This window comes from Perca flavescens, chromosome 8 (assembly GCF_004354835.1).
Source record: "Perca flavescens isolate YP-PL-M2 chromosome 8, PFLA_1.0, whole genome shotgun sequence".
Taxonomy (NCBI): Eukaryota; Metazoa; Chordata; class Actinopteri; order Perciformes; family Percidae; genus Perca; species Perca flavescens.
The window spans coordinates 7662708-7679388 of NC_041338.1; the positions used below are offsets into that span (position 1 = coordinate 7662708).

The 16681-nt window shown below is 42.6% G+C and overlaps 1 protein-coding gene across 1 annotated transcript in view; it reads right to left on the reverse strand.

Moving 5' to 3' along the window:
• The window catches only part of mbtps1 (membrane-bound transcription factor peptidase, site 1), a 40978-nt gene that overhangs the window by 13809 nt on the left and 10488 nt on the right, over nucleotides 1-16681 (reverse strand). The window contains exons 3-13 of the mRNA XM_028585743.1: nucleotides 13623-13886; nucleotides 10129-10329; nucleotides 9811-9921; nucleotides 9188-9297; nucleotides 8399-8515; nucleotides 7292-7359; nucleotides 5834-5936; nucleotides 4420-4571; nucleotides 2599-2760; nucleotides 1126-1270; nucleotides 708-896 (exon numbers count right to left, since the gene is read on the reverse strand). Coding sequence (XP_028441544.1) covers nucleotides 708-896; nucleotides 1126-1270; nucleotides 2599-2760; nucleotides 4420-4571; nucleotides 5834-5936; nucleotides 7292-7359; nucleotides 8399-8515; nucleotides 9188-9297; nucleotides 9811-9921; nucleotides 10129-10329; nucleotides 13623-13886 — 1622 coding nt within the window. The remainder of the gene's footprint in view (nucleotides 1-707; nucleotides 897-1125; nucleotides 1271-2598; nucleotides 2761-4419; nucleotides 4572-5833; nucleotides 5937-7291; nucleotides 7360-8398; nucleotides 8516-9187; nucleotides 9298-9810; nucleotides 9922-10128; nucleotides 10330-13622; nucleotides 13887-16681) is intronic.

Consider the following 16681-nt stretch of genomic DNA (forward strand, 5'->3'; position numbering starts at 1 on the left):
CCGTGGCTAAAGAATAAAATCCGTTCCGAAAGAAAGTCGCGCAGCCTTGCACTCAGCTGCAATATAAGCTGCACGTTTGGTCTCATTTATAGTTGTAATGCAGCGAATTAAATCTGGAGTAGGGAAAGAAAGAACTACTAACATCACGGAGTGAAAAAATTAAATAATTGTACAGCGTTGCACGAGCATTTAAATGAGAACATTTCGACCGGTTTAAAAGGATTTAAGACCTAGAACACAATTTTTCAATGAATTTAAGACTTTTTAAAGACCTAAAAGTTTTATTTTGAAAATTTTGACTTTTTACGACCCTGCGGAAACCCAGATTAAAGCCAGATGTTGCCATTGAAAGTGCATGGAAAATAGTTAGCTATAAAAGTATGGATAAATGGTTTAACAAGGTAAACAAAAAGGGACAAAAGGTGATTTATGAACAATGCAAACTTGAGAAAACCAACCTAAACATTGACAATTCAATTGTAGGAAAGAAAAAAACAAAACAAAAAAGCATTGTACATATCCACTTGTACTACTATGTGGTGTCACTAAAAATCTAAGTCTAAGTTTTAAGTGAAGACATTTGGAACATGACACGTGTAGATGAAGGGGCATTTTAGATCATCTGACAGGGATGTGAGGGTACGCGAGACAAAAAGGTTCGGGGACCACTGCTCTGGTAAAGGTTAAAAGGTGATTAGAAGACTCACGTCATTCTCTGCAGGCGACGCCACTGTGACCATCACGTGGCCCTGAGCGACCCCTTCCCACGACGCCGCTTTCTTGGCCACGGAGATGGACACAGCCAGGTAGCCGGCCCACGGCCACAGCACGGGAGAGTAAGAGACGGCCACATCGATGTGGTCGCCGTTCTGGGGGAGGTAGGGCTGCCAGATGGGCTGAGGCGGGAGAGAGCTTCTTTCAGAAGTCTTACAGGGAAGATGGTTTCAACAACTCTGGAGTTCATTATGGCGCAAAAAACAGCTCAAGCCATTCACATGGCCTCTTACAGAACTTGGGGTAGTATGTAGAAAAGTGTGTGTTGTTTGTGGAGTGGCATCGTACTTAATAGAGACTGAAGAAAAAAAAAAAAGATTTCTATTGATGTGTGTATTTTTGTGTGTGCACCTTGTCGACAATCCTGCCAGTGACACCCATGCCGTTGAGAATGGTCACGTTGACGATGGTGGGCATTCCTCCATAGTAGATGGGCTGGGAGCAGTACGGCCACATGTACGGACACTCTGTAAGGTCGATGTAGCTGGGAGAAAGACTGGCAGGAGACAAGGACGAGAAAGGATTCTGCATTACTATATGTGTAACCTATAATGTGCTTTCAGACATACAGAAGCGATGTTACACAAGAGGACAGTGACTCAAACAATTGTGGGGGAAAACTGTAAAGAACATAGCAGGATATCACCAGTGTGTTTTGGTCACTGTATCCCTAAACCGAATATCTGGATTGAAACAAAGGATTGCAAATATTTTAATAAATATTCCATTTATTTCAAGTTTGTTAATGTAAGAAAGAGACGGCATGTTTGACAAACCGACATCTATAACTCTCCCTTACAAGAACCAAGATGACAATAATAATAATAATCTTAAATCATAAGAAAAAATAATTAATGCATACTTGTGCAAAACCTGATCAACAAGATGTATAAGAATCCATTCAGATGAATGGCTTCCCACAAATCAGCAGTGCATTACTGATCAATACTACAATCAATATGTGAATGTGTGTACAGATAGAAATATGGGTTTTGAGGAAAAGTGATTTGAAAATATCTCGTCAAAGCTAAAATTAAGGACATCTGCCCATTGAGGTCGACAGGTTCAACAATATTAATAATACGGAGTCCTGTTTTCTTTTGGAGAGTACATACTCTGATGATTTTTGTTGTAACTTTTGGAGTCAAAACTGACTATAGCTGCTGTCCTTCATAAAAAGGAGCCGGCTGATCCCAAGAGACAAGGCTGTGGCAGCACAGGGAGAAAGCCACTCTAGCGGAGTGGGGAGTGTACATGTCTATGGTGGGGAGGGGCAGTTGAAACATGCGCAAGCACTTAACCAGATCATACCCCGTTTAAGGTGTATACATGAGGGAATACCCCGGTTACGGAAGGAGTTCTCTAGGTCCTTCAACCGGGTTATGAAAACTCCGATTTTAACTGGGATAAGGTATTTACATGGCATTTGAGAGGTGCAGTAGGTAAGACTTTTAAAACTAACTTTCTGTCATATTTGCTGAAACCGACCCTATGTTCGAGTAAAAAAGAAACCGGCTCCTCTGGCACCACCTTCAGTCTGTAGTGCTCAGTTTTGGGCATTAGCGGAAAGGGGGGAGGGACTGAGAAATGTTTTTGGCTAAGTCCTGCATCTTCGCAATACCACCTATGGGACCTTTAACCCGAATATAATAATTTTTTTAAACTGCATGTAATGTAATCCACTGTTAGATCCGTGTAGCGGAGAACAGACATTGCCTCTCTTTATGTGTACACCAGTTTCTGAATCCAGGAACTAGCGTCTGGAGACGCCTGTTCCATCGGTGTGCCTTTAGGATTTGCGTGCACTGAACCTGAAACACCCACCTGGCCTGAGGTTTGTAACTGTTGAGGATCTGGTAGGCTCTGATCAGGTCTAGCTTCCCGTGGCCCTGCTCGAACATGTTGACCCCCGGCAGCCTGCGGGCCGAGGCAATCAGAGCCTGTTTCATGGAGGCGGGGTTCACCAACTCCCTGTTCAGGACGGTGCTGGAGGACAGAGGAGGACAGGCCGGGGTCAGTGTGTATCTGGGAGTCTGCTGGTGTCAGATTCCAACAGTGTTTCATTCAGAACGGTGCTGGGGGAAAAGAAGAGGGACGGGCCTGCGTGTGCCATTCTCCTGGGAGAAGGGAAAGCCACCTGTTGTCAACAAGGGCGGTACGATGTTTAACCCGGCAACATGAGCTCACAAAATCGGCTTAGCTACAGCTAGGCAACAGGAGGGCTTTCACGTGTAAGGGAGGTACATATATTGACAGAGTGAGGATAATACCCGACATTAACAGTGACACCTCCTTCCTCTGGGACACATTTCACTGGCTGCTCATGTTCAGGATTACAGCACAGAGGTATAATTACACCACTTTGAGCTTTAAAACAGCTACATGTATTCTCTGTCCTCCAAACGCCTCTACGGGTCAGCTTTAAAGGCCCTCACTTGGACACTCTCACTTGGAGTGTCATCAATACAGCCTCAGAGAGCTCCAGACTTCATCTAAAACTACTCAGCACAGTTTCCAGCGACTCTCCTGCTAAAAGAGACGTGTTTTCATGATTAGATTGCCAGAATAATAAAACATATACTGTACATTTTGGCTGCTTTACAGTTAAACTGTTTACCTTTTAAATCTTTAGAACAATCACAAGACTGTAGAGAGCTGGGTGTACCAATTATTCGCCAGACCTCTCTCTGCAAACTGTAGCCGATTTTATTTCTTCCTTTTAGCTTTGATAAAACGATCTCATGTTTTTCCACGCTCTCCAGCAAAATATTTCTTTTTTTCCAGTGTGGTGTCTCTCTCTGACCACATATTTAAGGCTGCTTGACTCCCTGTGGTCGGTACAGGGGAAGAATCATAAACACGTTTGTAGCCGACCCTGTTGAACTGAAAGCGTAGAGCGCGGCGAGTTATAAAAATTCAGAGGTGCACGACCACGCGAAGGCTTCTATGCGACTGGGAACGCCAGCCGCGCTGCCATAAATTTTTGGCTCTTTCCCTTTACTTTGTTGTGTTATTTATCTTGTTGTGCCCATTATAGGTTTAGTGAAAAAGCCCAAAGTCCACCCCAAAGGGACTTACCATCTTCCAGAGAAAACACAGTTCACAAACAGCTGTATTATAGTCCAGCCTTTACTTCCGTGACGAAGTTTTTAACCCACGTTATAATACTCACCTAGCTGCTAGCATGGCACGCCCTCATACTCTGCAACTGACTAGCTAGTAGTCCTTACCTAGCTACTGCACATGTGCGACTCCCAACAAAGATGGAACAGAAGTGAGATGCCTCACTCTGTAGCTAAAACAGAGAGCTCAACACACATGGTGAAAAGAGGAGCTGCAGCAATGTGCAGTAACAACAAAAATAGTGTTTTTAAACCTATTCTGGTACAACCTCTAAATACAATTATGAACCTGAAAATGAGCATAATATGAGCACTTTAACAATTCCCCCCCCAAGAACAAGTATGTGGTGCGACAGCGGCAAGGAAAAAGCTTCCTTTTAGCAGTCAGAAACCTCGACAGATAAACGCACAATTGAACAATACCTTCATAAAATTTCAACGGATTAAGACTCCTTTGTAGCAAGCATAAAAAGATCAAACTCCAGTCACTTAATGACAACGTAGCCCGGTTTATGATACTGACCTGACCAGGAGAGTCACGGCACCAGCCACCACGGGAGAGGCCACGCTGGTGCCAGACAGAGAGCGACAGCCCTCCTTCAACCCTGATCCACGAACGCCAGAACCGTAGGTGACGATGTCAGGCTTCACCCGGCCGTAGCCCCCCGGCAGCTCCTGCACAGAGATGGGAGACAGACACAGATCATGAGATACAGATGGAGACTGAAGACTGAAAAGAAGTTCAAAGTGGCTTTAAAAAGGTTTCTAAAGCAGCAGAGGAAGAACATAACTGCAGTTAATCCGTTTAGATCGTTTTATTTCATCAAAACGTCATACAAACATCTTTTACGGTATAATTGCATGTCTCCTATATCATCAAAGAAAAAAAGCATCAAAAACATTGGGAAAAATGTCAGAAAACGCACCAACAAACGTCAGAAAAGGTGGCAGAAAGGTTGGGGGGGAAAAGCGCCAAATGCATCGGCAAAAATGATAAAACAAATTAAAAAAGCGGGCCAAAAACATTTATGAACCTAAATTGATATGCAGACCGGATCAAAATTTGGCCTGCGGGCCTCGAGTTTCATACGTGATTTAGAGTGCATTGTGCCATAGTTTTTAACTGAAATGCTGTACACACACACACACACACACACACACACACACACACACACACACACACACACACACACACACACACACACACACACACACACACACACACACACACACACACACACACACACACACACACACACACACACACACACACACACAAATCTAAAATAGCCCTTATTCACGCACTAAAACGCATGTCTCAGTTCATGTTATTGCACCTACACCATAAAGTCACACACTGGTCCGAGAGGCAATTTAAAGCCACTCTACAACTCTCCCAAAGCTCCACTACGGCTGAAAATATATCATCCTGCAGACATCGGGTGTGGACTGTATATGTGATGTAACTGAGTGGTAGATGTACTCTACCATACACTCAACGCCAACAAACACAAAAGGCAGAGACAAAAAGGAAGGGACTGAGTAGAAAGTAGAGGGTGAGAAAAAAAAAAGGCATTTAAAAAGGCAGCATTTTGAAATATTTGCACATAACATGTTGGAGAGTGGGTGAGTGGGTGCTGTCTGTTCCTTCTGGCCTCTTCATGGCTGGCTGGCATTGGTTGAGGGGGCAGAGAGACAGACTGGATCCAAGAAAGTCCTAATCAGATCCCAAAGCAGATGTCTGCCAAATGATAAAGAGAGTGTGTGTGTGTGTGTGTGTGTGGGTGTGTGTGTGTCTGATGGGATATGGATGAGAGATCAGGAGTTTACGTTATGGTCGACCAGCTTATAAAGCATAGGGTAGATGTCTGCTCTAAAACTGAACTTCTATGTCTGCGAGGGACTGCGTGGGAGTGTGTGTTCCTGGAGGAACTCACCCAGGTTGTCATGCCTCTGGAGGAAAACCTAGCGATGTTGTCCTCAAAGTCGATGCCTCCGACCCCGATCACATCCATCTGGTCTGCTGGGTTGTTCAGGGTGCTGAGAGAGATAGAGAGAGAGAGAGAGAGAGAGAGAGAGAGAGAGAGAGAGAGAGAGAGAGAGAGAGAAGGAGAAAGAGAAAAACTTCATTTGATTTGTTTGCAGGACTTCAATGAACAGTTCACTGTTCCATCTCAGCACGACAATATGGTAAGTTCAGAAAAAAAAAAAAAAAGACCAAAAAAAAAAGTCTCTCTTAATGGTATTTTATAGTGAAGGAAGAGTAAGCAGATGTTTAGCAGGGTCATAAAACCCAGATGGCCAGGGGGCTCATTTAGATAATTAAAGCAGTCTAAATGGTGTAGAAGTCAACATTGTATGCAAATAAACAAGGATGTCATTCAACAACAGAGAGATTCTCCCACACAGAGAATATTTAAAATGAGGAAAATATCCATTTGCTGCATGCTTGTGTTCTGTTTTTTACTCTCGCAGGGTTTTGAAACTTTCTTGTGGCAGCGATAAAGGCAGCAATGTTTACAGTTTACTGTACTGACTCTCACACCGCCTCGAATCGCTGGTAAGATGATTGGCCACCGCAGCGTGACGTTGGGTTGCGTTGGTCCAAAAGTTGAATCAGTCTGAACTTTTCACTGCAGGGCTTCCCCTCCAATAGTATATTAGTGTGTGTGTGTGTGTGTGTGTGTGTGTGAGTGTGTGTGTGTGTGTGAATGCTGATAACGCTGCGAGACATTAAGTGGAAACTATGTAACTTTTTGCTGAACAGCAGCCACTGCGGCTACAAGTGACAATTGTGGTATAGTGCTATTACTAAAACATTTAGTTAAATAGGCTATTGTCAAAGTAGCATATGTGGAAAAGACAATGAAGTGACTGAGTGATTTGTGTTATACAGAAATACTTCTTGTTAAGTGTGCTAACTTTTGCCACAATAAGCTACTGGTCATACAGGACCACGTTAAGAATGCAGCAGCAAAGCTTCTGCCTGAATTGAACATTGAGCAAGGGTGGGTGTGTGTCTTTATTACTTGTGAATTCAACCTTTTTTTTTTTCTTCTGTCAAAAGTTGCAGTCTCATTTCAACTATTCAGAGACGTGTGCTTCACTTGTGTTGAAGAAAACTAATGTCAACAGTAGCTGCCAACTTGTTTCTGTGGTGGTATTACAAACTTTAACATTACAGTATTCACTGAAAAGAGTTTCTGCAGGGCTTACAAAGTATGAAAGTACAAAGGAAAACAGGAGTGAGATGATTACAGATCACAATATTTTAGGATTAAGCGTTCGCTCAAATGTTCTTCATGTACAAATGCCATGTGTACAAAAGGCCGTCTATCAGCGGATCAGAGTGCACGTCGGAACACCATGCTTAGAAGTGAAAGTGATTAGCATACCCATACAGAGGTCCGTCGTTGCCAATAGCAGAGACCATGATTACTCTGTTGGCAGTGAGCTCCCACACCTGTCAATCAAACAAGAAAATTGGTTGGGGGAAAAAAAAAAATGGAATTTTTCCAATAGGTTGCACTTAATTACTACTTTTGATTTTTCTTTACCGGGACTGCAGTAAGGTCACTAGAGAACATGGTACAAGTGGGTCTTGTCGTCACAACTGACTGCTTTTTTCACACGCTACACTTAAAAATTAACAATATGCTGATCCACGGTCCTGTCGTTAAGTTACGTGATTCACAAAAGGCCCAGTGAATGGGCAAACGCTTTTGGGCTGTCAACTTGTAAAGTTACAAAACTTGTAAAGTGCACATGTTCCAGAGCTGAGTTCAATTGTTGCCATGCTACTCACCAGGTTTGACCTGTTTGCGCAGACAGTTTATTTCCCAGCTTACTAACATGGTGTGAAATGGGTGTAACTTAAAGGGAGGAATGGTGGTTTGCTAACTATTTCTATGCCTAGACAAACATCTCAGGGTTTTAGTTAGGGCTACGCACAACAGTTAGCATGAGCGCACCATGTACAGTGAAGGCAATGAGTCTGTGTTAACTTATTTGACAGAAATCTGTGCATTTACCGGTTATTTCTGACAATTTGCCAAACAAAAATGTATATCACGCTTCAGTAAATGAAATCCTAATTTACAAAACTGTTTAAAAAAAGTAATTATATATATATATATATATATATATTCAATAACTCACTGGGAGAGTCCGGTAGCACTCATATTCAAGTTTATGTTCTGCTTGTTCATCGGTTGTTTGGTAAATTGCTCTTTAACACATTTAGAGAGGATTTGAATTGCCATTTTGATTGTCAATTATTTCATTTTGGTGCTGGTGATTTTCCTTTGGGGCTGGCTCAAACCTCTTTGGGGGTGGGGCAAAAATTCCTCTATGCAGGAAAAACCCTGCATCTGCTATCAGTTCTCATCTGGTTAAATACCAGTCAAAGCTGGCCAAATGCTACCATGATGGGACTGTAGCCTTCCTGAGTGTCTCTCTTTCTGACAACATTACCCGTCCCATCCAGAACTAGTGTCTTTTACCTTATCAACAAAGGGGTGGTCCATGAAGTCAGGCCCCCCGATGCTGAGATTGAGAACATCAATCTTCTTCAGGATGGCGTAGTTGAAAGCATCCAGGAACCACGAGGTGTACGATACCTGGGAGGTGAGGAGAGACACGTGACATACTCATCGCATACTATAGTATCATTGTTTCTGGTTCTTTTATTGCTGGATCAGACTAGATTAGACAGAGATTAAATAAACCACAGTCTTGACATACAACAAAGAATTTGGAATTCACATCACTTTGAATAGAACAGTGAATCATGAATTGCACTAGTAATAACTAACATTATTTAAAAGGAACAATTTGACATTTTGGGAAATACATTTATATATTATTTATTTGTTTTCTTGATGAGAGTTAGATGAGAAGATTGAAACCACTTTGTCTGCCCATTCAACATGAAGATACCACTAGCAACCAGTGAGCTTAGCTTAGCATAAAGAACAGAAACCGGGGGAAGCCGCTGAAGGTTAAAAGTCTGCCTACCAGCAGCTCTAAAGCTCACTAATTAACATGTCATACCATGTTTTTTAATCCATACAAACACTGGTGTAATATTAAACGGCACTTTGTGGTTTTAGGGAGGTTATGTTCGACATAGTGTACAACTAAAAAAAAAAAAAAATATTTAACTAGTCCTTTAAGTCACCAAAACACAAATCATCATCTTCTCTAGCATATGTATTTCTTTTAGCTTTCGGTTATACAATACTGCTACAACTGGACTAAAGCACAGTGGTATGTTGAGGGCATGCATGTACCTGGTTGTTGGTGAACACTCTGAAGATGTGCAGCTCCGAGTCGGGGGCAAAGCCTTGACACTCCCTCATACTGGCTATTACTCCGGCTACGAATGTACCGTGGCCCAGACCTGAAACACAGGACAAGAAAGGGATCATCATCTAGTCTCGCTTTGCCAGACCTTTTCTCCACAGCGCTGCGGAGGAGGGTCTGGCTAGTCCACACAGCATTCCGGGATTGGGAGAAAAACGTGCTCTGGTTTATTGGCATTTCTTTAAACCAATCACAATTGTCTCGGGTGGCGAAGCGCACTGGGCAGAGCCACGGGAAGGAACTTGTTTTGGTGGAACATGTGAACAGTCAAAAGTTTGGACAGATAGTCTAGCTAAGTGTCTGGATTTACCCTGCAGATATCAGAGGAGCAGTTCACCAAAGTCCTCACAAATCCACCAGAGTGTAGAATTACAACACAAAGAAAACAGAGGGTAATGGACATCCGGCTGAAAAGAGTGACATCGGAGACTAGTCATCATCCAACCATCTTTATCTCACACACACTCACACTCTCTCACACACACACACACACACACACACTTAGATTGCTAGTCATCAGCATGATCATCACTGGGTTTCTCCTCCTCACCGTCATCCAGTGTCTTTTCATTAGTCCAGTTGGTCCTTTCCTTTACGTTCTTAAAGTGGGGGTGCTTCTCGCTCAGGCCTGTATCAAACACTGCCACCTTCACACCAGAACCTGTACATACAGGCGAGAGATTAAATCAATAACCACAAATAATAATAATAACAAAGATGTCTCTCAGTTCTGTCATGCGCATTCCTTCATTAAAAGCAATCCCTCATTACGGTTTGATCACAGCAGCGTTTTGAGGCACATGTTTATCCCCGTCCCCTCTACGCTGGCCCTCTATCAGAGGCTAGATCAAAAGGTGCGAGTTCTAACCGGTGTGGCCCATCTGCCAGAGTACGTCTGCCTGCAGGATCTGCGCAACGTGGCGGGGGATGGCCCTCAGCAGACGCCGGCTGGAGTGGCGACCGGTGGCGTGCCAGAAGCCCGAGCCTAAGGACAGGCTGGTTCGTCGGAAAGGGCGGGATGACTGCCACGACTGGCGGGTGGCGTTGCAGGGTGCAGCAGGTTCGGGCACTACAGAGACAGAAAAAAAAGCAACTGTGTTAAAGCAAAGGTAAAATAATGAGAAAAAAAAGCCTTCTACATACCGTGTCCATGTGACTACAGTACAGGTTTTGGATTTTTAGACTTTAGGTTGGCAATGTTTGGATAATAGATTCTAGATTCAAAATATTTCTTTGCAACGTCTGACCTACTTGTCGCCCGCCGACGCACCGGTCTCACATAATAGATGAGCGACGTATTTTTCTGTTCAGACTTCAGGAATCGAAATTCTACTTGGACAAATGGAAATATGTTTTACTTAGGAGGAATAATTAGATGCCCTGTTCCTGCGGCAGTCTGCCACTACAGCCCCTGCTGCAGACAACCCAATCTTCCGATTAACTTAATCATGCTCTGATCCTCCGTTTCTCCCTCTTACTTTCTTTCCCTTCCTTGTGTCTCTCTCCCTCCTTCCATATTTTAGCTGGGATGGGAGTCTGATCATGCGGGCCCATTCTAGTCTTTCAACACAATTTCAATCACATGGACAGAAAAAAAAATTATCACGAGGTCATTAGCAAAGAGCAGCAGAGCCCTGCAGGGTTTTTTTTTTTTTTTTAAATTAGAAAGGCAGGACTGAGGTCTTCTCTCGTATCTTTCCCACTAATTAATTTACTTCCCTAGGTAGCTGCATCATGGACTCACAAATTGACTCATGCAACACAAACCAAGTGAACGTGGACTTACTTTTCTCAGGTATTCCACTCTATAAGCAGGTTCAAGTCTTATCTAGAGCAATCTACACTCCTAGGAGGCTGAGTAAAGACAGACACTGCAACAAATCTCCAACCACTCATTGCTTCAAGAAATCACTCAAAAGTCTCAACACTACATCCTTAGACACACCATTCAGTAATACAGCTTGTATTGAATGAATTCAACACACGTAATGTAAAGCTGGTGCTTATTTCTGACATGCACTCATGCTCTCTCATGCATTCAGAATCGATTCACAAACTTCAATTCATATTTTCTCTGCAGTATTTCCACTAGCTTCTCCTGGGCACTCCAGTTTAAGTGCTTTTAAAAACACTGTTTGTGGCTGAACAACATGGCTAACCAGTGAGGCAGTCACCCAGCAACCTTAACCATCTGCATCTGATTATGTGAGCCATCGTGCGGTCCATGGCATTATTTACATAGCCTTTTTTATTGCATATAAAAACGGTTGAGGTTGAAGACAATTTTGTTTAAAATGTCTACAGATGAACTCCAGGGAGTGTGTGATGTCACCCACTTGCAAGGTGGTGGGGGGAAGAATTAGTCTTCTCAATCAGCACTTATGACCCACACACCAGTGTGTGGTGTCTGTATCTGCAGAGACTCTGCCCTCTGCCTGTATTCTCTCTTTGGTGTGTGTGTGTGGGATGTTTCTGGCAGGTAACAAAAAGCCTTTGGGCCCCATGTCGGTGTGTAACCCCCAGCCAATAACAGTGTGCATGTTGTGCAGCCTGTTCTCATTCCCAGCCGGCACTTTGCCCCTCAGCATCTCATGTCGACGCACAAGTCTAACTGACAAACACTGCGGAACAGACAAGATGAATCTCTATTCACTCATAATCTGACAATGCGGCACCTTCCTGCGGAGGTGTGTGGGTAAATTTGTGCTTCAGAAAATTCTACAGTACTGTAGTAAATGTATTGAGTTACACACCACCACTGACACATTCTGTCCTATGTATAAATCAGACAAGTCTGAAACAAGCATGAAACTTGAACGGAGATAACAGAAAATCTATGAAAGGCCACGTGTCACGAACAGCTTAAAGTTTGAATGAAGCTTCCATATGAATGTCTGAAAAAGAATGAAGAGAAGTGGGTTTGAAGGTGTTTTTTTTTTTATGCTGCTAAAACTCTATATATCCTACCTCAATCAGTGCTCTGTTACAAGTCTACTTACGCCCTGTCTTTTGTAGTCTGTCCTGTCCCTTGTCGGACTTAAATGCTCTACTTTAAGTAGTAAGTGCACTTTATGTAAAGTCGTTTTCATATATTTTAAATGTGTAACCACTTGATCCATGGTGAAACGTTGTTTCGTTTCACTATATACAGTGTATATGGTTGAAATGACGATACAACCCACTTGACTTGACTCCCATGAGTATGAATGTTATTTAAAAGTTGAACAAAACCATCTACTCTGTGCTGTTTTAGGGAATGGACTGAACAAATGACAAGAACGGCTACGTATGAGCGAGTCACTTACAGAGTAATGGGGAGAGAGGATATCTTTAATCAAGTCTGGGGCTCCTTCCTGATGGCAATAGAGGGGTTGACTGTCTGAATATAAGGCACCGGTTCTGATCAAATCCAATATAGCTTGACTGGTAGAATAATGTATTGTAATGTAATGTTTTGTTTTTTCTTTTCGTCTTTCTTCTTTATTCGTAAAACGGGACAGTGGATGATATAGATGTCGTGTTAGTTGTGATGGTGACATAGGTTGTACTGTTTGTCAAAAATATTAATAAAAAAAACCCAATATTGTCTGGAAGATGCTGAAAATTTGAAGTTTGAGGCTGTAGATATGAACAAAAAGTGAAAATGGGTAAAAACAATGTCCTAACTTAGCTGACACACAGCCAATAAAATAAACAATAAAAACGGATAAACTATGCTAATAAACTAACAGATATTATCTTTTTTCATTTTATTCTCTTAAATCAACTTTCAACAGAGATTTAAATCCATAAAATACACTAAGAACTTCTTTGCGGTTCCTTTTCAAGCAAACTAGGACAAGATTTAATGCGCGACACATAGCCTCTATACTGATACTGCATGTGTATACAGAGGATGGGTGGGGGATACACTGAAGTCTTTCATCCAGTGCCATGCACAGGGCGTGCCCCCCCCCCGTGTCAAGGCAAGTCCCACCACACTTACTCACCTATTCCCTCCTAGGGTGAGCAAACAGACATTCTCTGTCCTTCCCCCCCAACACACACACACACACACACACACACACACACACACACACACACACACACACACACACACACACACACACACACACACACACACACACACACACACACACACACACACACACACACACACACACACACACACACACACACACACACACACACACACACGCATCATCCTCTGACTCAACAAAGAGACATTCTGTGAACTGCAGCAGACAAACAGCTTTCTGTATCTTTTCAGAGTTTTATATTTCTTGGGTAGACGTGCTAACCTTAGAGACACTGTGATCCCTTTTTTTTTCCTACACTATAACACCATATTGACAGACTTACAGGGAATGTATTTGAGCATGCGGAACACTTTGCGTTGTGGCGTCACCCTCTTGATGTAAGGGTGGTCTTCTAAGGTCAGCAGGCTGCTGGGCGAAGCTTGACGGATGTGGACCAGCTCAAAGTCGCTGGGGAAGTTGGAGGCTGGGTTTTGTCTGGGAACGATGTGCCACTCCAGCGCTCCGTCCCCGGAGTTCCGCAGGGCGCTGCTGATGTACAGGCTGCGAGCTTTGGCAGAGAAATAGCCCGTAAAGGCTATGATGTACTCTGGAGAGACAGAGAGGGGCGAGAACGTTTAAAAAACAAACAGACAAGACAGCAGATGTGTGGAAAAAAAGAAAAACTGTGTGTATTCAAGTTCTCAGCATTTTATTGGACCCGCAGTCCACATCCACACTGCTGAGTCAAGAGTCTCCACTCTATTTAAGAAATCCTTTTCCAGAAAGTTCTCTGGGAGGTTTTGACAAAAAAAAAAAAAAAACACAGCCCTTAGAAACGGTCATAAAATGTACTGATGGGCCTAGTATTGGCACATTTAACAGCAGTTTTATTTCTTCCTTTTTTAATCATGCTGGATTCATGGTGAAGTCAGGCGATTGCTAAACCCATCACTGCTAACTAGGGCTGGGTATCGTTTGTTTTTTTCCCCCCCCGATACCTGTGCTAAATCAATACTTTTAAAATGGTGCCGGTGCCTGAACCGAAATAAATAAATAAATAAATATATATATATATATATATATATATATATATATATATATATATATATATATAATGTATAGAATATAAAAAAAAAGGAGCACAAAATGACAGTTGGCGACATTAAAGAATGGCTTGTTTATTGCTAAGGCCATATGGTCAGAATTAAATGAGTGATTAATAATGTAATAATAACTTATTTCACCAGTAAATTGCTGGTAAACAACAAAAACAAGCACCAGATGGGAAAAGGGTATTTTACAATAACTTAAAATGCACCACAAGGCTGGCGTGTTTCAAGTGAACGCACCGTCTGTGCAGACTGATCTCATAAAGTGGCGTATGTTAAGACGCATAATCGCTGTTTTGCGCGTTTTTCGGCCGCCGTTGACCTTCATTACGTGTGAATTTTCGCCGTAGCGAGTAGTATGAAAGGACGTAAGTCCACGGAGGGAGGTGGTGGTGGTGGATGGATAAAACACAGAATTTTCACCCAGGAGATCCGGGATCGCGTCCCACATGTGGTGTTTTTCAGATGTTTTTTTGTTGTTGTTTATTTTATGTTTTTTTAAGCCTTCCCCAATGTTTCTTTCCTAAACCCAACCATTTTTATTTAAATTTTTTACACGTGTGACGTTGTTCTCGCGATATTACGTCACGTTCTCGTGTGTATGTTTACATCCGCTGTAGACAGCGTGGACATACACGTGGATAGCTCAAAATGCGGACAGATAACACTCCACTTAGCTTTACGAAAGTGGCATGTATGTTTACGCAAAGTCATGATGCCATGTTGGTCTGTGTGTTGTTTTTCCGACAACGGCAGCTGCAGTCAGACTGTTGCGTCCCGGTGTCGGAATCCTCTACAGGGAAATACAGTCACACTTTAAGCTGCTTAACGTAAGCTGTCAGCTGTCCCCGAAATGAGGAACCGAAATTTTCGTTCTTATTTCAGCCTCGTTACTACCGTTTACGTCGGAACCGGTGCCCTATTGGCACCGCGTTTTGGTACCCAACTTTACTGCTAACTGTACAATAAGGTTGTCTAGCCTCACCTATCCAAGTTACACATATGTCCAGTCTTAAGTGACAGAACATAGCAATATATTGAAACAAAAATGTTGCAATATTCAAAGTGCCTCAAGGCGGATTGCATGCAGGACTCTGTTGCGTCTGTGACAGTTCTTGGAGCCAACTGGAGTTGAGACGTCTGGGCTACCGTACATGTCCTCAAGTAACTTTAATACAAAAGACCCAGTGTTTTCACCCAAACATTAGCAAAACACTTTCATTCAAAAGACTTGCGTGGTAAAATGTTGCAGTTTTAGGTTGACAACGCTGGCCACCACTAATTTCTCACCATGCTGCCTAGTAAAGTGCCAGGCATTCACAGAGTAGGCCCATTAACCCAATTTCATTAAGAAATTTTGCCTCAGACAAAACCAAATGACGTCAGCATTAGTCAGCAAGCTAGCTAGCTTGTGGGAACCTTGTGACTGCTGAAGAGGGCTTGTGAAACACACAAGGAAGAAAATGCCAAAAAAATATACTGGGGGTGAGGGGGGTCTCTTCTGGACAGTGTGACAAATCACTGGTAAACCAAGTCCCTTTCAGTTAATATGAACAATCAGATGGTTTTGATTCCATTCTAAAGTCCCTGAGATTGAATAAACAACAAAACGCATCTGTTGATTTGCTTTTCAAGGAAAAACATGGGGTTTATTCCTGTGTCAGTATTCATTTAATTTTCAGTTTGAATTGCTTATGACCTTGGTTGCATTTGATCTTGATCGCTCACTTGCATCGTTGTGGTATCTCAAGAACTATAGCAAGAATAAATAAAAGCATTTCTTATTGAAAGAATTTCAGTCACATGCAGGGTTTCCACCAGTTTATTGCAAGCCCGTAAGGCCTAAGTTGTACTTATACAAAAAAAATTAAAAATGCTGCCTGTAACATAAAGAAAAATGGTAGACTTAAGCCGAGGGTGTCAGAGGGTGTCAGAGGGTGTACGCGTAGGCTCTGTGTGCAGCCAATTTGTCAGACATGTATTTGCATGTGTGGAACACGTCCTCCATACATGGTATGAAGCGAGCTACTATGCGTTCGTGGTGTCCACAGCTGTCTGTGTACATGTCCATTGCAGAGTATAACTGAGCCTTTAGGCTAGCGGCCTTTAGCCTGACAAGCCAGACCCACATCAAGATCTTGGCTGCAAATTACATTTGCTGCCGATAGGGTGCGTCTACATTTCTCAGAAACTTACTCATTTCAAAAATGAACTGTACGCAAAATATCACTGCAAAACTGGTATTTTGTGTGATTTTTTTAAACAAATCACACAATAATGCTTAACGCAACGT